Below are 25845 nucleotides of genomic sequence, written 5' to 3' on the forward strand. Positions count from 1 at the left end.
CCCTCTCATCCTATCCTGTGCCCCTTACCCCTCTCACACCCAAATTCTACTGCGGGGGCACAGTGGCCCAAGACTGCCCCAGCAGTGGCCAGTGCCCCTGGTGTAGGGGCTGCCTGCCGCTATGGAGGTCACAGAAAATCACGGAATCCGTGACCTCTCTGATGTGTTTGCATCAGGCGTGACTTTATGTTGATTTGCTATGAGGTAGGCTGGATTTCTGATGGTGCACATTCTATCAATGCTGACAGTTCTGAAGGGTATTCTTCAGCTTCCAGGGATGCCTGATGTCTGTTTTCCCAAACAACTCCAGTCTATAAGTGGTATGTGATACAGTTTGTGAACTTCTTCCATTGAAAAGTGCAATGAATTGTGCTGAGGAAATCCAGCATTCACTCTGCCTTCCCTTTGTCAGATACCTTTGAGATCTCCTTGGGCAAGATGCTTCTCTATCTTTTCCTATACTTCCTCTAGGATCTTGTTGACCAGGATTATATAATAAATTAATACAAAACTGAGCACATCAGAGAGCTCTGGAATATAGAGCGTATTGTCTGTTCATGGTGTCACCATTGAACTAAAGTTCTTGTGTATGAGCATTAACTATTGAATCTTTGCTGTTACAGGTACAAGTCCAGGTCCAGCAGTCCCCGCAACAGGTCTCTGCCCAGCAGCTCTCTCCCCAGCTCACTGTCCACCAAGCCTCAGAGCAGCCAATACAGGTCCAAGTTCAGATCCAAGGCCAGGCACAGCAGCAGGCATCCCAGACAATACAGAGTCAGTCTCTTCAGAGCCCTAGCCCATCTCAGCTGCAAGCAGCTCAAATCCAGGTGCAGCATGTACAGACTGCCCAGCAGATCCAGGCCACTGAGATCCAGGAGGAGCACATACAGCACCAGCAGATCCAGGCCCAGCTTGTCTCTGGACAGGCCATTGCTGGTAGCCAGCAGATCCAGATCCAGACAGTTGGGGCACTGTCCCCTCCACCTTCTCAGCAAGGCTCACCACGGGAAGGCGAACGGCGGATCAGCACTGCTAGTGTCCTTCAGCCAGTGAAGAAGCGTAAAGTAGATATGCCTATTACTGTGTCATATGCTATTTCAGGGCAGCCAGTTGCCACAGTGTTGGCCATTCCTCAAGGCCAGCAGCAGAGTTATGTATCTTTAAGGCCGGACTTATTAACAGTGGACAGTGCTCACCTATACAGTGCCACTGGGACCATTACTAGCCCCACTGGAGAGACTTGGACCATCCCTGTTTACTCAGCTCAGCCACGTGGTGACCTTCAGCAGCAAAATATAACCCACATCGCCATCCCCCAGGAGGCCTACAATGCTGTCCACGTCAGTGGCTCGCCAACAACACTGGCTGCTGTGAAGCTGGAGGATGACAAGGATAAGATGGTGGGAGGTGCATCTGTAGTGAAAAACTCACAGGAGGAAGTGGTGCAAACTATCGCTAACTCACTCTTTCCAGCACAGTTCATGAATGGCAACATCCACATTCCAGTGGCAGTGCAGGCCGTGGCAGGGACATACCAGAATACAGCTCAGACGGTGCACATATGGGACCCGCAGCAGCAACAGCAGCCCACACCCCAAGAGCAGGGGCAGCAGCAGCAGCTCCAAGTGACTTGTTCTGTGAGTAAAACTGCTTCCATTATGCCTGCCCTTGATTTTAATGACATGTTGATGGTGTGGGAAGAGAGATGCTGTCTGTCAGGTATCCTGTGCTTCATAGGATCCTTCTAAATATTACATGTGTGACACTGAGCATTTGACCAGTCCCCAGCTGTGCATTTGTGTCACGTCAGTCACTTTGGACAGGGGCATGATTATGGCAAGAATCAGAAGGTGAAACTGCTGTTCTGGCCTCTAGTGTAAATGAGGCAGTATACTTGTAGCAGGTATTCTTAATAGTTCAGTATTCTCCTGTGCTGAGTTAATGTTCTGAGCTGTTCTAGTTACTCTATTGGAATAGTTAGAGCCCCACCGCAGTGGAACTAATGTGATACACCAGACGCTAGCCACTTCACCAGTCACTTTGAATCACTCCGCTCAGAGTAGCGCAAGACACTTGACAGAGAGCTGAGGGTTTGATGGCTGGTCAGCTGATGAAACACATCTCACTGATGATCAGATGTACCAGTCTGTCTCTGCGCCATGCCCTGTTTCTAGTCAATGCCTGGTGTGCAGGAATACAGACGCCATATGAATGAGAACTGGAAACTAATTTAATTTAAACAGTGTCTTTTTTTAGAGTGCTTGGTGTACACAGTGGCCAAAAATATTGCTGTCTTTACAGGGAAATAGGGGAGCCTCAGAGCCGAACCTCTTGAAAAACATTTTTATGTTTTAGCTTTTTTAAATTTCATAAATCCTTTTGTATGTAAATGTCTGTTACTACACGCATACAGACAATGCCCGCTCTGAACATTGTGGTAGTCCACGAGAACAAGAAAGTGACTAGTATGTCACTAACTGAATTGCAAAACCCATGCCCAAAAATCCACCAGCATAAATGTTTTTAGAGAAGATTTTTAAAACTTAAGATGCTAGTAACAAAAGCAAGAAAGCAGCATTTAAAAAATAATTTAAACTTGACTGCAACCTTAATTCCATAATGCACGTGGTGGTGGGAATATCCCTTCCTTCTTGCTAGGTATCAGACTAATAGCCGTATGCCTCTGTGGTTTTCATAGGATGAAATCCAGGCTCTATTGAAGTAAATAGGAGTTTTTCCACTCACTGCAGTGAAGCTAGGATTTCACCCATAGGTTTTAAGGTCAGAAGGGATCATTTTAATTAATCTTTATCTGACATCCTGCATAACACAGGCCATAGAATTTCACCAAGTGATTCCTACATCAGTCCTATAACTTCTGGTTGAGGTAGAGTATCTTTTTAAAAGGATATCCAGTCTTGATTTAAAAGAACCCACCACATCTCTCAGTAAGTTCTAGTGGTTAATTACCCTCATTAAAACCTGCCTTATTTCTGGTCTAAATTTGTTTAGCTTCAGCTTCTAGCCATTGGATGTTCTGCCTTCATCTGCTAGATTAGAGCCTCTGATATCCAGTCTCCCCCAGCCTCCCATGTAGTTACTTTAGACCGTGATCAAGTCACCTCTTAACCTTCTGTTGGAGAAACTAATAGGTTGAGCTGCTTTAGCCTCTCCCTGTAAGGTAGATTTTTCCAGATCTCTAGTCAGTCTTGTAGCTCTCTTCTGAACTCTGTCCTATTTGTTGACATCTTTTGGAAGTGTGAACCCAAGAACTGGAAGCAGTGTTTCAGTAATGGTCTGACTAACCCCTCCTACAGGAGTAATAACACCTCCCTACTTCTACTTTGCATTCCTCTGCATAGCGGTATAGCACACCTAATAGCAATGTTGGCTGTTTACTACTAATTGTACCTTCTTGGTCTGCTGGGGAGTAGTGTGTCCCCTCTAGTGCCAGGAATTTCTAGGCAAGTCAGAATTCAGTCTTCCATTTTAGAGGAAGTGTGATAAAGCTGCCAGGATGACTAAACCTCTGTCCTTTTGGGCCTGTCCTGAGGCCCACCTGTAGAGTTATCCGATTAGATTATTACTGGGAAGGAAAGGGTGGGTCCTTCTGAATGCCCTTTGCTGCTGTAGGAGTATCATGAGGAGTTTAACTTGCTACTGCTGTGGAATGAACTCCTCAGAACCCAGAGCTTTTCCCAGTACTTTGTACTCCCCATTCACCTGCTTCTGCAGCATTGATATGCCGCCCCCCGAACCATCTAGCTGCTGGCTGGGCTGGTATGTTGTTCATGAGTAAGGAAAAATAGAAGCATGTCAATCAGTTCACTGCACTGGAAATTGCTTTTTACCCCAGCCTGATTGCCAGCCCTCAGACTGAGAGTGATTGTGAGGTACTCGCAGGAAGATAGCCAGTGCTCTTCTTCTGCTAGACTAAGTGGCAGTGAAAACTTTATCATTTCATGGGGAGCAAGGAGACAGCATTCAAGAAGTCGGTCTGCAAATGTGGAGGCCGTGCCTCGCCCCTGAGCTCTCTTTCCCCAAGACCGTTGTTTGTTTGTCAAGTTAAGCTTCATCCCTGTCTGCCCTGATGGTAAAAGCAGAGCCCCTTCAATTAAAGGACTTGGTCTCAGATTCTGCCCTAGCTCCACTTTCTGTAATATAGGTGCTGTTGTGTAAACAGCAGGTGATGCAGGAGAGCTGACACGGGGATGCACTCAGTCTGTCTAAAAACTCATATCTGAGATTATTACAGGGTTTGTGCCTTTAGCAGACTTGCTTTTCATTGATGGGTAATGCTGTGGATTTCTCCCTTGTAAACCTTGCATTGTATTCACCATAGTTCTGTGGAGCTTCACAAGAACGAGACTTCCAAAGGAAAGCATGTCCGCAAACATACTTTGAGTGATTTTTTTATTTTTATTTTTTTTTTTTGGTGATACCAAATCAAGGAATTTATTATCTTAATTGTAGCAACTCTTCCAGTGCATGTGGCTCCCCTTTTAACTTGCCTTTTCCCTTCTCTGATGGGAGTGGATGTGAAAAGGGGGCCCTGTATTGGCTAAGAATCCCTCACTTGTAAATTTTCAAGGTAAATGAGATGAGAATACAGCCCTTAATCAAATGAACAATTAAAGCTTTGTCTGAATCCTATTAGCTTTCAGTTCAAGTAAATACAAAAGCTCTGTATGAGGAGGAGGAAGTGTAGAAGGGGATTAAGTGTATCCCTTCCTGTACTGCTTGTAAACAAGGGTCAACTTGCATAGGTGGTGCTGGATGAACAGGTTGGAGTGACTGACTGCACATAGGGCACCATGTTGTGAAATAATGTCTGCCGCTTGTGGTGACAAAGCTTTGACTCTGGGGCCCTATTGTCAAGGGAAGACTCCTCTTGCCGTGTTTTTGTTAAACTTCCCAATAGATGCTGTGATGTTTTCCAGAATACATGCATAGATTAGCAGCTAGTTTTTCTGTAGGTTGGAAGCAGTATCCTGAATTGTTAGTGAAATTGCCTGGCATTTTAGTATCAGTGATTTGAGTGTCACTAAATATGAAAAAACCTATTCATAAGGTAACAATATGCAATTCTGAGACACTTGGCAATTGACAGATGAAATGGAGATTTTCACATTATCTGCCTTTTTAAAGAGGGACCATATTAAAGGTGGTAGATATCCCTATGTAGATTGCATGGTGTCTCTGTTCTCTAGCTGCTCCTTCATGTAAATAGGTGAAACTGACACAAGCATCCTATTCTTTCAGGATAAGGATGGAGTAGGCTGTCAACAGGACACCACAATGTACCTGTATGTTCTAAGATAGCTAGAGCCTGGCTTTTCTAGTGGTCTGTTGTGCACCTGGGATTATAACAGTGTTGCAACTGTTTTTGTGTGTTAATTGCTTCAGAATAAAGACAGGTTTCAGAGTAGCAGCCGTGTTAGTCTGTATCCGCAAAAAGAAGAGGACTACTGGCAACTGTAGAACATAGCTGGTAAAGTGGAGAGAAGATGCCCTTCTGATAGAATAGAACTGAAAAGTTTTTTTTTTAAAAAAAAAGTGTTGCCACCTTGCTACTGTTTCCCACTAGAGGGCAGCCTTTCTCTCTCAAAGCTCCAAATACCTGGCTTCTGAGACCAATCCTCAGCATGCGCTGTTCTGCTGTTAACTCTACATCTAATACAATGGTTTTTGAAACACTGTTTATGCTAACTGTCCCCTGTCAACCAGGGAAAAAGTGATGAAGCTAAAAGGACCTGATAAATCAATAGATTCACCCATTCTATTCATGAATAGAGGAAAAAATTACTCTGAGAGGATCTGTGTCCTGTAAAGTTCTTTACCTTTGGTGAAAATTATTTGCCTCTGTGTGCATGCGTAAGTAAAATATAAATGATCTTTATGATCTGGATGAATGGCTGGGAACACTTCTTCTGGAAAATTTTGCAATACTGGTTTAAACTACCCACATGGAATGGACTGGAGGCTTTTCAAAATACCTGCCTGAAGTGAAAATGAGCTGGTCTTGGGGATCAGAGAATATTTTGGGTTGTTCACGCATGATCACTGATATGACACTAAAGTCCTCCTTTTAGGTTTATATACCATGCCTGTCACTGAGATATGAGTGAGTTGCTAGTCATCATGGCAACATTCACTACTGGGAGTGAGGAGATGGTGCTCCAAGACAAGAAAAATGAGGCAAAGAAGAAATGTCCTGTTTTGGTTTCCTTGTTGCATCTCGAAGGAAACCTGACTAGAAGTGGTTTTCTTTCACAGGCTCAAACTGTTCAGGTAGCTGAAGTGGAGCCACAGCCACAGCCTCAGCCTTCACCTGAACTCTTGCTTCCGAACTCCCTGAAGCCAGAAGAAGGGCTCGACGTGTGGAAAAGCTGGGCACAGACCAAGAATGCAGAGCTGGAAAAGGAGTCTCAGAACAGGCTAGCCCCTATTGGCAGTAAGTTATGTTTTACTCCAGGTTTTCACCACTAGAAGTTGGTTTCAAGTAGGGATCAGGTAGCAAATGAAACAAGACTACACTTGGTTCAGACTAGAGCTACCTATCTAGTTTTCCTAAGGTCCAAATCTCTCTCAACCCTTCCTTCTACCCTGATTTCAAGGATCATTTTCCTGTTCAGCAGAACCACTGCAATGTTCCATCTCTTTTGTTAGGAAAACTCTTCTGGTTTGAGTGGTGATTGTAGTTTGGGATCTCAAGTTCAATTTGTCACAGTGTAATGGTTAGGCTTGGCAGAATTGAACTTCTGTATCTATAAAACTTTAAAGGATAATATTGATTATTGTAAAGTGTTTTTCCCTAATTTTTATTTATTTTATTTATTTTAATATTTTTTTTAACTTTCACAGTTGTAAGAAATCCTGGGGGGCACAGCACAGTAATTATTTAATAACAGTAGTCATTGAGATTCAAAAAAATAACTTTTCAACCATTAAACACAAATTGTCAACATCACGTTAAAGCATACACAAATAATATCCTTAAATCAAACTCAAAGTATGAAATGCTGCTTACCTGTAAATTTCAATGATTATCAATGGAAATATTTTTCATTAGTTTGTCTGTGTACAGTGAAACTGACATTTACCAAATAAAAATCTAATCCTTCCAAGCCTAAGAATGGTTTCTTTGCCAGCTGCATCATGAAACATTCCAAGAAGTATTTGTGTTCCATATTGAGCTACTAGCTCAGGAACGTAGTTTGGTGGCCGCAGATGGATGAGTTACAGGAACAAAATAGCCCCATACACCAGCTACTTAATGAATCAGCAAATGCTGTTATATTTTTTTTTCTGGCTTTCCCATTGCTGTAGGAAAAATGTTTCATTGTGGATAATATAGGAGATGATCTTCATGTAGAATGAGTGGTGCTGGTGTCAGTTTTCTCTAAATGTCTTTCTCTGCTTCAGAGTTGATTTATGAATGCTTAAGGTCTCCATTGCTCCCACTGTTGATCTTATGGTGGGGCATATGATGTGCTATGGGAGCTGTTCAGAAGTGGGGAGAGCATATTGGGAGGGAGGGGTGGACAGTAGTGAAATGGAAGATTATGCTTGAAAAATGGAGTCTGCTTTTTTTAAGCAAATTCATCATGACATTTTTGCTTTGCAGGACGCCAGCTGCTGAGATTCCAGGAAGATCTCATCTCCTCTGCTGTGGCGGAGTTGAATTATGGGCTATGCTTGATGACACGAGAAGCTCGCAATGGTGAAGGCGAACCATACGATCCAGATGTACTCTACTATATCTTCCTGTGTATTCAGAAGGTAGGATCTCTTATTTCTTTCTTCTTATTTTATGTAGGGTGCACGCAACAAAACTGCATATGCTGTGATCAGACAGTGTTTGTAGGTAGCTTTCTCTTTGTAAGACCTAGAATGATGGTGGCAGTTGCTATTAATTTCAAGCTCTCCAGCTTTGTTTTATATATGGAATAGTGAATGAATTTGGGAAACCTCTTCTGTGTTTGATGGAACATGCAACTTTAAGAGTGGACAGTTGGAGGGAGGATTTTTTAAAGGGATACCAGCATGCAATTAAAAACAAAATAGTTGCTATTAATGGAATGAAATAATGTGGTGAGAATTTAATGGGAAAGTTTTTCCAAGCAGAGTGTAATGCTCTAGACCTAGTCTGTCCTGCTTAAAATCAGTGTTTCAGCTTTGACTTGCCTGAACTGTGAATGGAGGCTTATTGCTTGGTATAGAGAAGAAAGAATCTGGGTTTGCAACAGTATTTTTCTTTTATTCAATAAAGTGAAAGGATATTTGTACCCTAAAGAAACAATCCCAGTGCATGCAGGGCAATAATTTAAATGTAAAATTTCAAATAAACTCATCCTTTTGTAAATAGCTGAGGGCCAGCCACCTTTGCTTTTAAGACTCTTCCTCTTTTTTGTTATCCACTCATGCAGCCGTAATTGATTGATTTTTGATTTTTTTCTGGTGCACTGTCATCAGTACAGGGGTATTTGTACTCTCCAAGGTGCACTCTGTGGAACCTCCCCAGCAAACGACGACTACAATAACACAGGAAATACATAAGCCTGACTAGTGCCTGGGCCTTGAGCCTGGGAGGGGGCTCATTCCATCCCAAAGAGAGAGGTCCTCTGCCGGAGTTTGCTTGATGCCATTATATCAGACTGTGTTGTGAATGTCTTTTTCAGTATCTCTTTGAAAACGGACGAGTAGATGACATTTTCTCAGATCTCTATTATATACGGTTTACCGAGTGGTTACATGAAGTTCTCAAGGATGTACAGCCCCGGGTCACCCCTCTTGGTAAGCACCTTTTCTCTGCTTTAGGAAGGGGCCTCTCACATGCTGGGGTAGGGGTGGGATTTGAGAGAGCTTTAAGCTTGCTGGTGTCGTCGTGTTTCTGAAAGCTGTGATTAGAACAGAGATGGGCAAACTACGGCCTGGGGGCCACATCCGGCCTTCCAGATGTTTTTAATCTGGCCCTTGAGCTCCCACTGGGAAGTGGAGTCTGGGGCTTGCCCCACTCCACATGGCTCCCGGAAGCAGCAGCATGTCTCCACTCTGGCTCCTACACGTAGGGGCAGCCAAGGGGCTTTGCATGCTGCCCCCACCCCAAGTGCCACCCCCAGAGCTCCCATTGGCCAGAAACCACAGCCAATGGGAGCTGCAGGGGCGGAGCCTGCATGCAGGGCAGCATGCAGAGCCACCTGGCTGTGCCTCCGCATAGAAGCTGGAGTAGGGACATGCTGCTGTTTCTGGGAGCAGCTTGAGGTAAGCGCCGCCCAGAGCCTGCCCCTGACCCCCTCCCATGCCCCAACCCCCTTGGTCCCAGCCTGGAGCGCCCTCCAACCCCCTTGGTCCCAGCCTGGAGCGCCCTCCAACCCCCTTGGTCCCAGCCTGGAGCGCCCTCCAACCCCCTTGGTCCCAGCCTGGAGCGCCCTCCTGCACCCCCAACTCCTCAGCCTTCCCCCCCGAACCCTAATCCCCAATTTTGGGAGCATTCATGGCCCACCATACAATTTCTATACACAGATATGGCCCTCAGTCCAAAAAGTTTGCCCACTCCTGAACTAGAAACTGATCTGAAGAAACACTTGAGCAGAGGAACATTCCTTAAGTTTCACTGAGCGGGGAGGGAAGTTCTCCAAAGCCTGCAATAAGTACAAATATTTTAGAGGGTTTTGTGCACCAGACTCCCATCCTGACTTCTTTTTTAAGGGTTTAGTTAGGCTTGACTCTGTGTACCATTTAACTTACTCTTTAAGGGGTTCTGAGAACTGGTTAATCTTTCGGATGTTGGGAGTGTGGGGTTGATGCCCCTTCTAAGGAATGCATGAGTTGTTGAGCAGAGATGGATTCATAAATGGCAGATGAAATTCGACGTTGATAAATACAAAATATTCACATTGGAAAACAGAATCCCAACTATACATATAAAATGATGGGGTCTAAATTGTTACCACTCGAGAGAGAGCTTGGAGTCATTGTGAATAGTTCTCTGAAAACATCCACTCAGTGTGCAGCGGCAGTCAAAAGCGAACAGAATGTTAGGAATCATTTAAGAAAGGGAGAGACAAGACAGAAAATACCATATTGCTGATATATAAATTCTTGATACGCCTGTGTCTTGAATACTGCATGCAGATGTGGTTGCCCCATCTCAAAAAATATATTGGAATTGGAAAATGTTCAGAAAAGGGTGACAGAAGTTATTAGAGGTAAGGAACAGCTTCCATATGAGGAGAGATTAATAAGATTCAGACTTTTCAGCTTGGAAAAGGAACAATTAAGGGGGGGATATGGTAGAGGTCTGTAAAATCATGACTGGTGTGGAGAAGGTAAATAAGGAAGTGTTATTTACTCCTTCTCATAACACAAGAACTAGGGGTCACCAAAGGAAATTAATAGGCGGCAGGTTTAAAACAAACACAAAGTATTTCTTCATACAATGCACAGTCAACCTGTGGAACTCCTTGCCAGAGGATGTTGTGAAGGCCAAGACTATAACAGGGTTCAAAAAAGAACTAGGTAAGTTCATGGAAGATAAGTCCATCAATGGCTATTAGCCAGGATGGGCAGGGATGGTGTCCCTAAGCCTCTGTTTGTCAGAAGCTGGGAATGGGCAACGGGATGGATCACTTGATGATTACCTGTTCTGTTCATTCCCTCTGGGGCACCTGGCATGGCCATTGTCGGAAGACAGGATACTGGACTAGATGGACCTTTGGTTTGACCTAGTCTGGCCATTATTATGTTCTTATACTACCTCCTAGTGGCTTACCTCTGGTATTCATGAGGCAGGCGATCTGATCTGAATTGGCAATGCATTTTGCTTTGAGTGCCACTGATGAGAAACTAGAGCAGCTTCAAGTGATAAAACCAGAGATTTGCCCTAAGGCTTGGCTTGTTCTGAAGCTTAGTGGATTTTGGAATCTATTTGTGGGTGCTTTTAGGCAGAGCCTTGGAGATGTTGCAGCCAAAAACTTCTGAATATTATACCCTTCATTCAGAGTAGGGTTGGGGGGGGTGTGGGCTTCACTGTGTACATGGGAGTGTCAACTTGTTCATGCAAGGTCTGTTCCTTTATGCCGTTGCTGCAGTAGGGAAGATTACACCTATTCACATGAGAACTAAAGGATCACATTTTCAGGGAACAAATCTGTTTTTTCAGATTTTTATTCCTCTTGCTCTTAGTTTGGTCTGATCATCTGTCAATTCGTTTTACATTTGTGTTCAGATACGCCTGCTTAAGTAGTGTGGTGGATTTCAGATCCTCTTTTTCCCTCTGCCTGTTTGATTTATTCTTTATTCTCTGTGCCATTGCATGAGCTCTGGGGTTCATACTGTTTGTGGTGGTGCTGTGTATCTAAGTGTTTGGAGTGAAGAATTACTCTTCTGTACAAGGGAAAATCAAAAGAGTGGACACCTCCAAATAGTGTGTTTTGACTCTGTACGTTGACTGAGGATGCACATAAGGCCAACAGCTCAATTTGTTCCATTCCATCAGCTTGCTCACTCTTGCTGATTAAAGGTTGATATAAAAATGAGCAACTCTGAAATGGGAGAATTAATCTGTTTTCCCTTCCCCAAGGAATCTCTTTTTATAGTATGTATCCCTGAAAGTGCCTCTTGTGTTCATATTGTAACTTGGTCGGTGATGCTGACTTCTGATTGTTGCAGGTTATGTCCTCCCCAGCCATGTAACAGAAGAGATGCTGTGGGAGTGCAAGCAACTGGGAGCTCACTCCCCTTCCACCTTGCTCACTACGCTGATGTTTTTTAACACAAAGTAAGTATTTGGGGCAGTTGATTTAAAAGCCAAGGAACTTCCAGCATCCTTGAGAGGACTGACAGGAAACTGTATTGGACTAAGATGTGGCCATTGCTTTTTAATGGTTAGGGACATGGGAGCAAAAAGAAAAGGAGTACTTGTGGCACCTTAGAGACTAACCAATTTGAGCATAAGCTTTCGTGAGCTACAGCTCACTTCATCCGATGAAGTGAGCTGTAGCTCACGAAAGCTTATGCTCAAATAAATTGGTTAGTCTCTAAGGTGCCACAAGTACTCCTTTTCTTTTTGTGAATACAGACTAACACAGCTGTTACTCTGAAACCGGACATGGGAGCAAATCCCAGAGCAGTCCCTTTATACAAGAAATTACATGCAGTGAAACAAGGAAGTGAACTAACAAAGAGAAACCTGGACTTGCATCTGCCTTTTCTTGTGTTCTACTGCTCAGAATACCACCTGACTTTCAAATGCTGGTTTGAACCCTGGCTGGCTCATAGACAGTAAAGATCACCACTTCACTGTCAGATGAAAGGCTAAGTAAGGCTTTGTTTGCCCCATAAATGTCCTGTGTCCTCTTCTCGCTGCTCAGGTACTTCCTGTTGAAAACGGTAGACCAGCACATGAAGTTGGCCTTCTCCAAGGTCTTGAGGCAGACCAAGAAGAACCCTTCCAATCCCAAGGATAAGAGCACGAGTATCCGGTATCTGAAGGCACTTGGTATACACCAGACAGGCCAGAAAGGTAAAGTGTACATGAGAGGAGAAGCAAGCCTTCTTGAGAATGTCTGGGATTGACTGACCTGGTCTGTTTGTACTAGTTTTATGAAGAGCCTTGCAGGTGCCTTCAGGTGGGGTGCAAGAAATCAATGTTTTTGACAATAAGATCCTCCCCCAGTAGCTCAGTGATCAGAGATAAAGCACATCTGTGTGTTCTGTGAGCACATGATGTCTTCTGACCTAGGCTTGAGTGGCTGTGAGGCACACAGGCCTCCCAGCAGACAGGTTGGGGATTGGTTTCCAGTCCAACTCTCCCAGGCAGAGGCACTGTTGCGATGCAGGGGTCTCTGAGCAAAGAGAGTACTAAGAGTGGAGCCTTGTTCTCTTCTCTCCATGAAAGCCCTTGACTCCTGGGAACATTCATGGAGTTTAGAGGTAGAATATGGCCTGTTGACCCAGGCTTCCACTGGCTCAGGTACTGGCATTTCATTTAACCAGACTTCCTGCCTTTCAAAGGTTATAGCTAGATGGTGGGTTAATGAGTGGGTCTTGCTGATAAAGCAGATAGCCAAAAGCAATACCTGGAGGTTTCTGGCTGCTAACAAGTGAGCTGTGCTTTGGGGCAGCGATCTGAATCCTTTTACCTTTCCTGCAGCTGGTAACTCATGAGATATTGTAGGATGACATAGGATTTGAAAACATTGAGGCTGCTTGACATTGCTTATTTTATTATCTACTATTCTACTACAAACAGTTTCCTGTACTCAGTTTGACACACTGTGGTTTTCGGGGGGGGGTTGGTTTGCAGTTACAGATGACATGTATGCAGAGCAGACTGAGAATCCAGAGAACCCCCTGCGGTGCCCCATAAAGCTCTATGACTTCTACCTCTTCAAATGGTGAGATCTTCTGTCACATAGGGTTGCTCATCTTCCATAAATGTGGACCTAGACTGCATTTTATAGCTGCAGAAAGATAGCTAACTTTGTCTTCGGGACAGTATTTCTCTCTCCTTAATATCGGTACAGTTTGTGTGTATGTTAAATACATTAACTATATAAGGGACTCCTTCAATAGGGGGTGCGTGCCCATAATAGAGGGCAAACTTTGGTCCAAAGCTGCATTAAAAAAAAATACCACTAAAATCCTGTTCTGCTCAATATTTGAAGGGGCTAAATCATGAAGTGTGAATTGTCGTAAGTGTTGATCCCAGGGTTTACTTCTGACATTAGACATCAGAGCAGTTGAGCTTGTGCAGTGGCCCCTTAGCCCCCAGGTGCACTGATGGCACATGTGGTGGAAGTGCCCTCTGCTTTGGATGAGATATTGGCGAGGCCCAGGTGGCGGCAGCCGCAAAAATGGAAGTTTGTTCTGAATATTAGAGATGAGAGAGAGAGAGGTCTCTTAGTAGCTGCATTTGTATAGGCTTCCCTCCTTCGTGGACGGCACCATAACTAGCTTACTGGGGTGAAAATGGAGTTTGAGAAGAAAACTGACTCTTAAAAGGCTAAATGGTAACCTTTGGTACCAAGTGAAAGGAGTTTAATCTTTCCTAGTGAATATAGGTCCACGTGATAGCTGGGGGGCCCCTTTATTGTTAACCTTGGCTTAGTCCAGTGGGTGAATGAGTCATTGAGACAGAGCTCCCCTCTTTCCCCAAGAGGAGGACTGTCTAGGGCTGGGTGGGACCCATTGGTAGGAGAAGCTTATCCTACCATTGCCCATAATTGTATCTGTCCTGCAAGTAAACTTCCATAGCTCTCCTAGTCTTGCACCTTTCATCAGCCCAGCATTCACTGTAAGGATTCTTAAAGCCCCAGAATGAATAGGATGATGTTACTTGTTCCAGGACATGTTACTAACCTGCCTGTTTCTGATTTTGTCCCCCCACCCCACCCCTTTCAGCCCCCAGAGTGTGAAAGGCCGGAATGATACATTTTACTTAACTCCGGAGCCGGTGGTAGCCCCTAACAGCCCGATCTGGTATTCCATCCAGCCAATCAGCAGAGAGCAGATGGAGCAGATGCTCACTCGGATCCTGGTGATACGAGAGATTCAGGAAGCTATTGCTGTAGCTAATGCCAGCACCATGCACTAAGGCATCCTTCCCAGCTCAGAAAGGGGTGGGGTGGGGCAGTGCGGTGGGGGGGATGACGAGCAACGATAAATTGTACAGACTTTTACACTAAAGGAGATGCCTACGTTTTGTTTTTTATTGGTGTAGTTATGAAGCCCTTTTAGGCTTCTTCTGTTTAAAAGAATCTAAAAGGAAAACCTACCCAATGTGTATCCTACCAAACACACTGAGCTGTTAGACCCATTGGAGGCTGCATTTCTCTGCCAGCTCAGAGCTGTTGAAACTGCTGGTTGACTTTGGTTTTTTATGATGTAGAAAACAGAACATGAGCTATGGGATTGGCCTGGATGGCTGGGGCCTCTGATGCCTCCTCAGAGCATGTGCAGCCTGGAGAGCGCAGAATGATGGATGGACCTGCTCAGCCAGCCAAGGAGAGGCAGGTGTCTCTCCTTTGTGCTCAGACATTAATTTGCTGTTGTCCTGGAAGGAGGAGGAGAGAGTGAACTGCAATTATGATTTCTAAAAAACAATTTCTATTCAGACCTTTAAGTGACATTTTTAGATGTTAAAAGTAAAAAAAAAAAAACAAAAAAAAAAACAAAAAAAACTTTACCACGCTCTTCTTTTTTTTGGCCTGGCATTGAGGCCTTAAACCTTAAGGCTCCTGTGCCTGATGGAGTTCTTGTACCATACACTTGTGTATCATATAAAGATACCACCCTGTTTCTCTTATGTATTCTTACTCTAGTTGTTTATTAAGAATGACGAGCACGTCTTTTCAACATGCCATTGAACAGTGTGTCTTTATTTGGGGAAGAGCGCAAGAGCTGCAAGAGGGAGCATTTTAAAAAGATCAGTGTAATTGGGTTGTTCTCATCTCCCCCACATATGCTTTTCAGTGTGATTTCCCCTTGGACCCTTTTTCTCTTTCCCACACCTCCAAACTTTGAAGGTCTGAAGGAATTCACTCCTGTTAGGGTGTCCACGTCCTCCTTTAGTTTTGCACATTGTGTCAGCCTTTTTCTTCAGTGTAATAACTCACTGAGAGAAACCAGTTTGCTGATAGAACTTCAAGTGTCCAGCTAGGAATGTGGGATTTGCTATTGCACCAGATCAGCTTATTGGTCCATCCAGACGAGTGTCCTGTCTGCAGCAGAGGCCAGTATGTGGGGCTTCAGGCACAGGCAACCTCTCCCCCAGTCCCAAAGCACCTGACCGGTGGCTAGAGGGTTAGGGGAGAAAATGCTTTTCAGGCTGTATGGATGGCTGGCTCGCATATCGGTATTGTGGTTGTATAGTTTCAAGAGTTGTCACGGGTCATAATTCTTTTTTAAATCGGACCCATGGTGCCTGCCTCACTGCATCTTCAATGGCTGCTGTATTTTGACATCATAACGTTTCTGGTGGCTTCCAAAGAGAATAGATTGTCCGCTGTGCTCGAAATCAGAGCTCACTCTCTAGTGAGGCTTGAGGTTATTGAGCTACCAGCTTCTTGGACATGAGGAGGTGACGCTTCTTGAATCTGCCTTCCCCTCTTCTCCCTATATTGCAGTCCTGTAAATGGAAGCTCCTCCATTACTGTCCAAGAGTCTTAAGGCTTCCATTTGTTGCCTCCCTGTTTTACATTTGCAAGTAGGGTGTGTCATCCCTCTGATCTGTACATGTGCACCAGGGATAGAATATACACCTAAATCAGGACTGTCCATAATGTTACCTGCCCGTGTGCCCTCCTGTTTGATGTGCAGGTATGCCTGGTGAAGACTTCCGGTCCTAGCATGTGATACTTGAGCTTGATGGAAGTCTCCTTGCATCAAACAGTCAAAATACAGATATGCCTGAGAATATGAAAATGAGGGGAGATTTGCTCCTGAAGAGAACTTTTTAAAAGCATAATTTGGTAAGAAATGTTTGGGTAACTGCTGCAGGAAGTCGTGCATCCCCTGTGCAGTGGGTTTGATGCTCCCTCTGTTCTTTACTGACATTAACACCCGGAGAGGTGATTTAAGCAAAGTCCACTGAGTTAGCTCAAGTCTCACCTCAACGACTGCCTGGTTGGTGGTAGTATCTGGCTGAAATGCTAGTTCCCGTAGGGCAGAAAAAGAGACTGGGGACAGGTGGAGTGTAAAGCTGCCATCATACCCTCAGCTCAGTGCAGCAGTTGGGAGTATCCGCAGCACTTTTCCTCTGGCAGGGAGGTGTTGGTGTTGGTAACACTTCTTGGTTTGGCTACTATCAGGTGCTATAACCCTGTCACTGTGTTCCAATGCCTGCAGTATTCTCCAGGCTCCAGTTGATTATTTAAGGACATAGTTATGCGCTAGGTCGCTGTTGCTCTGTTCAAGGGAGTGGAGACATGCATGTTGTGCTAAGGGTGTCTGGGCCTGCATGGAGCTAATCTCTAGATCACTTGGGTAAACAGCTGTCCTGAATGTTGGATTTGAGAGGGGAGCATCCTGCCTTCTGCACAGAAAGCAAGTGACCTTGAGGAATAAGCATGTGCAGGCTAAACACCCATACTCAAGTCACTGTGCCCTGGAATGCCGCATAGGAAACAATCCAGCCTTCCCAGAGGTCGGAGTGTGCCCATCCACTGTTAGTTAAATCTGAGAGCAATATGAAAATGGAAGCTGACTGGCTATTCTTTCCTCTGCCAAGTACTAAGTGGATGGAATAGTTTGATATATGGCTTCACATAACATCTTTGTGTAAGTATAAACTTGCCAGAGCTTGAAACAATTTGGCAGACAGACGAGACCCAGCAATGGAGTAACAAGGGATGTTGCAGGTTAGGACTGAGTTGAGGTACACTGGCAGAGCTATGTGGTCAAGCTGTATGCCATGTTGCTTAAAAATATACCTGATTCTAATGTATTTGTTGCTGTTCACTTGCTACTGTAAAGAGCAAATGAATCAAAAAATGTACCTGGTGGAGAGTCAAGTAATTCTTTAGGATCTCCACTCAGCCTGGAGAAGCACAACTCACTGTAACAGTATCGGGAGTTTAGCAGGCACAGAGGGCCACATAAACCCCTAAATCTTTATTGGGTTTGCCCGAGCAAACAGACTGAGGATTTTCCATCCCTGTCCTCTCTTTGATTTCTCCTGTGTATGGAAGATGAAGGTGTTGACTTGAAGATGTACAGTGTTCTCTACTGTCTGGTATCAAAATGTCTTGTACCAGTTTCATTTCTTAGGAGACTATCCAATATACTGTGCTTTCAGATGACTCCACAGAAGTTGTTTTTCTTCTGCATAGCTGTATGAAACCATGTCTGCAGTATTTCTGGAGTTTAAACTCTGTACCCTCTGATAGTGAAGAGTGATCCAAACTTTCCTTTCTAGAAAGGTCACCCTAAGTCCTTATTTTTAAGGACTCCTGGAAGGAACTCTACCCAGACTAGGCAACAGTGCTCTGTTGGCCTAGGATCTTACCCAGGTCATTGGCAAATCTGCTCCTGGTTAAATGATGTAAAATAGCTCTTTTTAGCATGGTTTTCTGTATCCAGTTTGTTTCCACTCTCTGCTTGAGTTTCAGTGATGGACATTCCATTTAACACCTCTTGAGTACCAAACAACTTGCTGTTGTACATATTTAACCCAGAATTCACTCCCTTCCTTTGCCTTGTATGTGCAACTGATACAGGGTTAGCCTTGTCTGTTATATCTCAGCTTGGTTAGTTATTTAGTCTGAGGCACCCCTGCATTGTTTGTTTGTTTGTTTTTTTTAATTGTTCTGTGCCCATCTTGTCTCCACAGAAAGTGTAGCAAGATTGAACGTGGCTGCTTTGTGAAGCTTCTTGTGTTCTAACCTCTGACCTCCATGTATTGTCCTCTCTCATGAAATTGCAATATAACTGCTCTCCTACAGGAAACTTAGTCTGTTACACAGACTTGGTGTCCACTGTGCCATCGTGTCCTTATTTCCTTTTTTGGAGGTGATGGTCACTACTGTAAAATTGGAATGACCAAAGTAGCGGAGGACAGCCTGTGGCAAACTATCATCCCCCGGCCCCTTGCTGCAGGGGGAGGGAAGATGATGACAATCTAAGTGTAACTTAATATAGTTCCTTCATATTTTTTTTTTTTTTAATTTCTTGATTCCTAGACTCTTGTGTTTCTGGGAGGAGGTAGGCTCCTGTATGTCTGAAGCTGTTTCCCAAGCATGCTGCCTTGGCCTGATTCGTTGTGTGAGCTAAAACATCCATTTTAGGATCCAGAACCTGAAAGTGACCCTAAACAGGAGTCCTCCTTTGCACCAACCCTCACAGGGTGGAAATGAAAGGGATTGCTCTGACCTAGGAGAGAACAAGTCCATTTGCCCTGGTCAACGTGGAACTGCACAAAAGCTGTGTTCACCATCCCAAGTTCTCTATCTGTCGCTAAATAAAAGAAAGGTGACAGTGCCTGAGAAGAGCCCTTTCCTGTCTGTGTGGGCTGGAGGGTTTTCCTGTGAACGTTCTCACTACCCTTCTGTTTGCTGGACTGTCTTAGGGGTTGCATGATGGCTGCACACTAGGTGTAACCTGTTGAATAATGAAATGGTTAATCTTAATGTTCTGACTCTTACTTCACTGTTAAAATGGGATAGAAACTGCTACAGCCTGTGATGTGGCTGGGAGAAGGGCCCCACACATCCTGAGCTGCTAGGTTCCAACAGCAGCCTACAGAGAGATTGTTTTCCTTCCCCGGATATTTTGAGGAATGCTCCTTGCCCTGTCATTTCAGCCTGTTCCATTTCATTGGAGCCAATGCATAGAAAACATCCAAGCTACTGCTAGCCACACTAACAAGCATCTTCCTACCATAAGGAGCATCTCAAACCCTGTTCCAGGAAGGAATGATTATCGTACTGGGGGTGGGGGATATTAAGCTGCCAAAAGACATGTGATGCAATGGGTGTGGCACTCTGCCCACCGCTCCCTTCCTCCAGTGTGGCTCTGGCACAGCTCAGCACTGCAGTAGACATTTTGCACAGCAGCCACGTTTCCAGTTGCCTGCTTCCATCTGTTCTTGCTACTGAGTTAATCAGGAGGGGTACGGCAGGACTGAGCCCAGCATAAAGAGGGAATAAATTGGGTCTTGGCCTCTAATGAGGGAATGTAAGGAAATAACACATCCCCTACCGACCCTGTATCTCAGTAAGGCTGGTTCTAGTTGCAGCCCAGATCCTCTCTTGGTAATGGTGCAGCCTGCATGCCAGAAATGTCTTGTCCATCCTCCCCTGTTGAATCCTAGTCTGAACAGCATATGTCATTGCCATCCCGCAAAGTGACCTTCCAGCTCGCCAGTAGCTTTTGCCCCGTGAGTTACTCACACTGCAAATCATTTTAAAGAGATGAACTCAAATATTTTTTTAATTTAACTTTACTCTTATACCCTCTGATCTTTGTAATCCCCTTGGAAATGAAATGTCTTTCCCTGCAGCCTTTGTAGTCTGTTTGACAACCATTAAACCTTGCCTTGTGTTTCTAATGGAACAGAAGCTAACTTGCCTGTTTGTTTACTACTTTGTATTCTAGTATCACTGCTGAGGTTAACGTAAATGTGCCTTGCATTGGAATAGGGCAGCTGTACCACCATCGTCCTTTCCTTTAAAACAAAAAAAGACATTCTCACTTCTGCCACTCTTACAGTAGGCAACATTTACTGTTGGTAGAATGTGTCACGCTTTAAAAACAAAAAAAATACATGTCTGAATGCTCTTCTGCCTAAGTGCTCAGTAAGACCAGCTGGAACAACTGCCTTGATGTCACTACTCCAAGCCACTTTTGGTTTGTCAGTCAGGACATCAGTGAATTCCGTAAGTCTACATAGAACAGCTTTAGGTGAGAAATGACCAAGAAACTACACACAGATGTGTAAAATCACAACCAGGAATGTTATGAAACCCAAGGGCCATATTTCTCTTAACAGTTGCCACCCTACAACAAAAACTGAAAACTTCACATTGCATAACCAGAAACAATATTAACTCCATGGCTGAAGAAAAGGAGTTTAATTTTCCTTCTCTGTCTTGACTTAAATGATACCATTCTTAGTACTACGTACAGCTAGCACAGAGTGTGCGGCCCCTGTTCAGGAAAATTGGGAATCGCTGAAGGAAAACTGCAGTGATCAACTTCTGCAGTGACTACAGCCTTCAGTTATAAGAGCAGCTTAACAAACCAGTCACTGAGACACCATGCAATACGCAGTATAACAGATGTGCTGCTGCCCTTAAGTGTCAGGTTATTGGAATAAAGTAAACTCCGCCACCCCCATGACAGGCTATTGGCTGTGAGAGCCCTGCTGCCAGAACTGCAGAATCCCACCCTGCTGTGCTGTCATCAAAAGAATCCTATCCAGTCCTAACTAGTTTGATGTGGTAGCAGAAGGAGTGGGACTTTTAAAATCCCCCAATGTCTTGAGCTTTCTTGAAAATCTGGCCCCAAGCGTGGCATCCCCTGTTTGATTTAAACTGAATAATATGAAACTTTTTTGTGATTGCATTATTTTTCATAAAGAAACAGTCCAAAAAGGTGCATGACTTAGTTGTATGTTTTCAAATACCCCGTCCTTCACAGGATCTCCAACAGAACTCTGCAATTTTACAAATCAGCACTGCAACATATGTTTGGGCGAGGGGCAACCATAACGAAATCGATAACCAACCTGAATGGGAGGCGAAGCGGTGAGGTGGAATGGAAGTCTGGTGGTGATTGAGCCATCTCAATGGATTTTATTTTTTTAAATCCAAATGTATCTAGAAATGGGGTCAAAATTTCTTCAGATTCATATAATTGCTATGTCAATAAGCTATTCTTTCTTCAGCTGCTAACTCATGCGGGTCTGAATACCACTTCAGAGGAGGGTGTACAATGGGATAATCTGCCCCCTACATTGGCTCTCATTCTTTTAAATCCTAGAGTATGAAGTTTAATATTCCTTCTAAAACCTATCCTAAGTAGACCTTATTTATATAAACGTCAGTCCCTTTTGGCATCTTCAGCTCTTGACCTCAACAGCTGTCTGTGGCAATAAGTTCGACAGCTTTTCAAACATTGTGTAACTGACACTGTTTCTTTTACCCAGTTTTTTCCCCACCTTTTTAATTGCATGTGCTCTTTTAAGGAATTCATGAGAGAATTTTCCTAGGCCCTTGATCATCCTGGTGACCAATCCTGCACACACAATCCAGCTGAGGCTGTGCTGTTGATTACATAATGGTGTATTCTCCACCTCATGCCTTAGGCATCCTAAAATCTTTGGGTTTTTCTAGCACAGATGCACAATGAGCTGTGTACTGTGATGTCCAGGTTCTTTTACTGTGCTGATACAGCTTACAGAGGTCTAAGTTAACTGTATGAGTAGTTTGTTTCCCACCTTCACTGTGCATTGCTTTGTGGTTATCTGCATTGACTTTCATTTGCCATCATGTTGCCCATTCACCAAGCTTGTTTAGGACTCACTGTAGTTCCTCACTCTTCTGTCCTAACCTAAATTACTTTGTCATCTGTAAATATTGCTACTTCATTAACCACCCCTTTCCAGATCATTAAGAACAAATGTTGAACAACATGGAACCTTGAGGCCCTGTGCTGTTAACCTTTTGCCAGGATGAATATTGACCATCTAAACTGTTTTCTGTTTCCTAGCCAGTTTTTGATCCATGACAATAGTTTGCCTCTCACTCCATGACTACTTCATAGTCTCTTGGGTGCAACTTCAGCAAAGGCGTTTTGGAAATCCTAATAAATTATGTAAACTGGTTCTCCCTTAGCCACTACATTGCATTCTGAGAGATTACTGAAACATCATTTTCCTTTGCAGAAATGTTGGTTAAATGCTCTCATGATGTTTTGTTCTTCTTTTAATTACATTGCAACGGATTTTTCCAGGCACACATGTAAAGTTCACTAGTCTCTTTCCCAGGATCACTGCTTAAGACTTTTAAAACAAAATAGTGGTACATTTGCTACTCTCTAACCCTCTGGAATAGTTGCCAGTTTTAATGACAGGTTTCAGAGGAGCAGCCGTGTTTAGTCTGTATCCGCAAAAAGAACAGGAGGACTTGTGGCACCTTAGAGACTAACCAATTTATTTGAGCATAAGCTTTTGTGAGCTACAGCTCACTTCATCGGATGCATACTGGGGAAAGTGTGGAAGATCTTTTTATACACACAAAGCATGAAAAAATATCTCCTCCCACCCCACTCTCCTGCTGGTAATAGCTTATCTAAAGTGACCACTCTCTAAGTCATTATGCAAGGTAACCTATTTCCCCTTGTTTTTTCCTACCCTCCCACCCCCCAGCCGTTTTTGTTAAACCCTGGATTTGTGCTGGAAATAACCCACCTTGATTATCATACACATTGTAAGGAGAGTGGTCGCTTTAGATTTCCCCAACATTTTCCGGCAGTGAAGAGGAAGGTAAGATAATTAAATTCTCAGTGGTTCCTACTGTCCTTCTCTGTCTACTTGCTCCCATTTTATCTCCAGTGCTTCAATGGACTTAACTATTCTTGGGCACTCTTCCTGTTCTGTTATAGTTACAAAAACAATGAGGAGTCCAGTGGCACCTTAAAGACTAACAGATTTATTTGGGCATAAGCTTTTGTGTGGGCATGAAAGCTTATGCCCCAATAAATCTGTTAAAGGTGCCCCTGGACAACTTGTTGGTTTTTGTGAATACAGACTAGCCTAGCTCCTCTTTCTTTCTAGTTAAAGAATCTCTCATTGGTTGTTGGGTTTTAAACCCTTAGCTGTTTGAGTTTTAAAATCTGTTTTGGCCCTTGTACTTCCCCTTGATTGCCTGCTGTAATTTAACCCAGCGTTTCTCAAACGTGGCCACCAGGGGCTTCTCCTTGGGCCGCAGCCTCCGGGGCTGTGATGGCGGGGCACCCTGTTGCTCCTGGATGCCTCACCTGGGTGCTGGGTTCAGCTGCTGCTCCCAGGCCCAGCCATCTTCTCCCCTGTGGGGGAGCAGCCAGCCTGTGCATTCCCCACCTTCCCATGGGGCTCGGGCTTGGGGCGGGTGGTGGCAGGCTCTGCCTGTGGGACTTTAGGCTCTGGCCTCCCACTGCCCCCATTGCCATGGGCCAGGGCCGGCTCTACGGTTTTTGCCACCCCAAGCAGTGAAAAAAACCTGCTGCCACGGATGGCAAAAAGGAGGAGCTGCCCCCGACTTACCACCACGGGAACCCTGCTGCCCCTTCCTGGCGGCTGCCCCGAGCACCTGCTTCTGCCCCCCCTGGGCTCCGGGCACCACGGGTCTGCGCCGGCCCCTGTTCCCAGCAGCCTGACCAGCAAGAGACATGTCTCCGCTGGGGAGGGGCTGGGCCGGGTTTGGGGGTGACTAGGGGACTGGCTGGGGCCATGTCTGGAGAAGGGTCTGAGGCCAGTGACTAGGGCTGCTGGCTGGGGCTTGGCAGTGACAGGGTCGGGTTTGGGGCCAGTGACTAGGGCTGGTGACTGGGGTCGGGTTTGGGGAGTGACTGGGTCGGGTTTGGGGAGTGACTGGGTCGGGTCTGGGGCTGGGTTTGGGGAGTGACTAGGGGAGTGGCTGGGGCCATGTCTGGGGAAGGGTCTGGGGCCAGTGCCTAGGGCTGGTGGCTGGGGCCGGGTGTGGGGAGTGACTGGTCGGGTCGGGTCTGGGGCTGGGTTGGGGGGTGACTAGGGGCCTGGCTGGGGCCAGTGACTGGGGCCGGGTTTGGGGCCAGTGACTGGGGCCCGGCCTGCGGGAGTGTCTGGGGCAGTGGCTGGGGCCGGGTGTGGGGAGTGACTGGGTCGGGTTGGGTCTGGGGCTGGGTTGGGGGGTGACTAGGGGCCTGGCTGGGGCCAGTGACTGGGGCCGGGTTTGGGGAGTGACTAGGGGCCTGGCTGGGGCCAGTGACTGGGGCCGGGTCTGGGGAGTGACTGGGTCGGGTCTGGGGGGTGACTAGGGGCCTGGCTGGGGCCAGTGACTGGGGCCGGGTTTGGGGCCAGTGGCTGGGGCCGGGGCCGGGTTTGGGGCCAGTGGCTGGGGCCGGGGCCGGGTTTGGGGCCAGTGACTGGGGCCGGGGCCGGGTTTGGGGCCAGTGACTGGGGCTGGGGCCGGGTTTGGGGCCAGTGGCTGGGGCCGGGGTCGGGTTTGGGGCCAGTGGCTGGGGCCGGGGCCGGGTTTGGGGCCAGTGGCTGGGGCCGGGGCCGGGTTTGGGGCCAGTGGCTGGGGCCGGGGCCGGGTTTGGGGCCAGTGGCTGGGGCCGGGGCCGGGTTTGGGGCCAGTGACTGGGGCCCGGCCTGCGGGAGTGTCTGGGGCAGTGGCTGGAGCTGGGGCTGGGGAGTGACTGGGTCGGGTCGGGTCTGGGGCTGGCGCGGGGGCTGAGGGCTGGGGCCCAGTGTGGGGCCGGGTGTGGGGAGTGACTGGGTCGGGTCGGGTCTGGGGTCGGGTTTGGGGAGTGACTGGGTCGGGTCTGGGGGGTGACTAGGGGCCTGGCTGGGGCCAGTGACTGGGTCGGGTTTGGGGAGTGACTGGTCGGGTCGGGTCTGGGGCTGGGTTGGGGGGTGACTAGGGGCCTGGCCGGGGCCAGTGACTGGGGCCGGGGCCTGGCTGGGGCCGGGGCCTGGCTGGGGCCGGGGTTTGGGGAGTGACTGGTCGGGTCGGGTCTGGGGCTGGGTTGGGGGGTGACTAGGGGAGTGGCTGGGGCCATGTCTGGGGAAGGGTCTGGGGCCAGTGCCTAGGGCTGGTGGCTGGGGCCGGGTGTGGGGAGTGACTGGGTCGGGTTGGGTCTGGGGCTGGGTTGGGGGGTGACTAGGGGCCTGGCTGGGGCCAGTGACTGGGGCCGGGTTTGGGGCCAGTGGCTGGGGCCGGGGCCGGGTTTGGGGCCAGTGGCTGGGGCCGGGGCCGGGTTTGGGGCCAGTGGCTGGGGCCGGGGCCGGGTTTGGGGCCAGTGGCTGGGGCCGGGTTTGGGGCCAGTGGCTGGGGCTGGGGCCGGGGCCGGGTTTGGGGCCAGTGGCTGGGGCCGGGGCCGGGTTTGGGGCCAGTGGCTGGGGCCGGGTTTGGGGCCAGTGGCTGGGGCCGGGGCCGGGTTTGGGGCCAGTGACTGGGGCCGGGGCCTGGCTGGGGCCAGTGGCTGGGGCCGGGGCCGGGTTTGGGGCCAGTGGCTGGGGCCGGGGCCGGGTTTGGGGCCAGTGACTGGGGCCGGGTTTGGGGCCAGTGGCCGGGGCCGGGTTTGGGGCCAGTGGCCGGGGCCGGGTTTGGGGCCAGTGGCTGGGGCCGGGGCCGGGTTTGGGGCCAGTGACTGGGGCCG

At 46.7% G+C, this 25845-nt stretch overlaps 1 protein-coding gene across 5 annotated transcripts in view; it reads left to right on the top strand.

Moving 5' to 3' along the window:
• Positions 1-20065, top strand: part of QRICH1 (glutamine rich 1) — a 43977-nt gene extending 23912 nt beyond the window's left edge. For all 5 annotated transcript variants that reach the window (XM_084633668.1, XM_084633666.1, XM_084633664.1 and 2 more), the window contains 8 exons: positions 624-1637; positions 6277-6454; positions 7628-7782; positions 8682-8796; positions 11674-11782; positions 12375-12526; positions 13310-13400; positions 14407-20065. In XM_084633668.1, the coding sequence (XP_084489794.1) occupies positions 624-1637; positions 6277-6454; positions 7628-7782; positions 8682-8796; positions 11674-11782; positions 12375-12526; positions 13310-13400; positions 14407-14599 (2007 nt within the window). In that variant the 3' untranslated portion in view covers positions 14600-20065. The remainder of the gene's footprint in view (positions 1-623; positions 1638-6276; positions 6455-7627; positions 7783-8681; positions 8797-11673; positions 11783-12374; positions 12527-13309; positions 13401-14406) is intronic.
• The last annotated feature ends 5780 nt before the right edge of the window (positions 20066-25845 follow it).

The sequence above is a fragment of the Lepidochelys olivacea genome (assembly GCF_965140295.1).
Source record: "Lepidochelys olivacea isolate rLepOli2 genome assembly, chromosome: 7".
Taxonomy (NCBI): domain Eukaryota; kingdom Metazoa; phylum Chordata; order Testudines; family Cheloniidae; genus Lepidochelys; species Lepidochelys olivacea.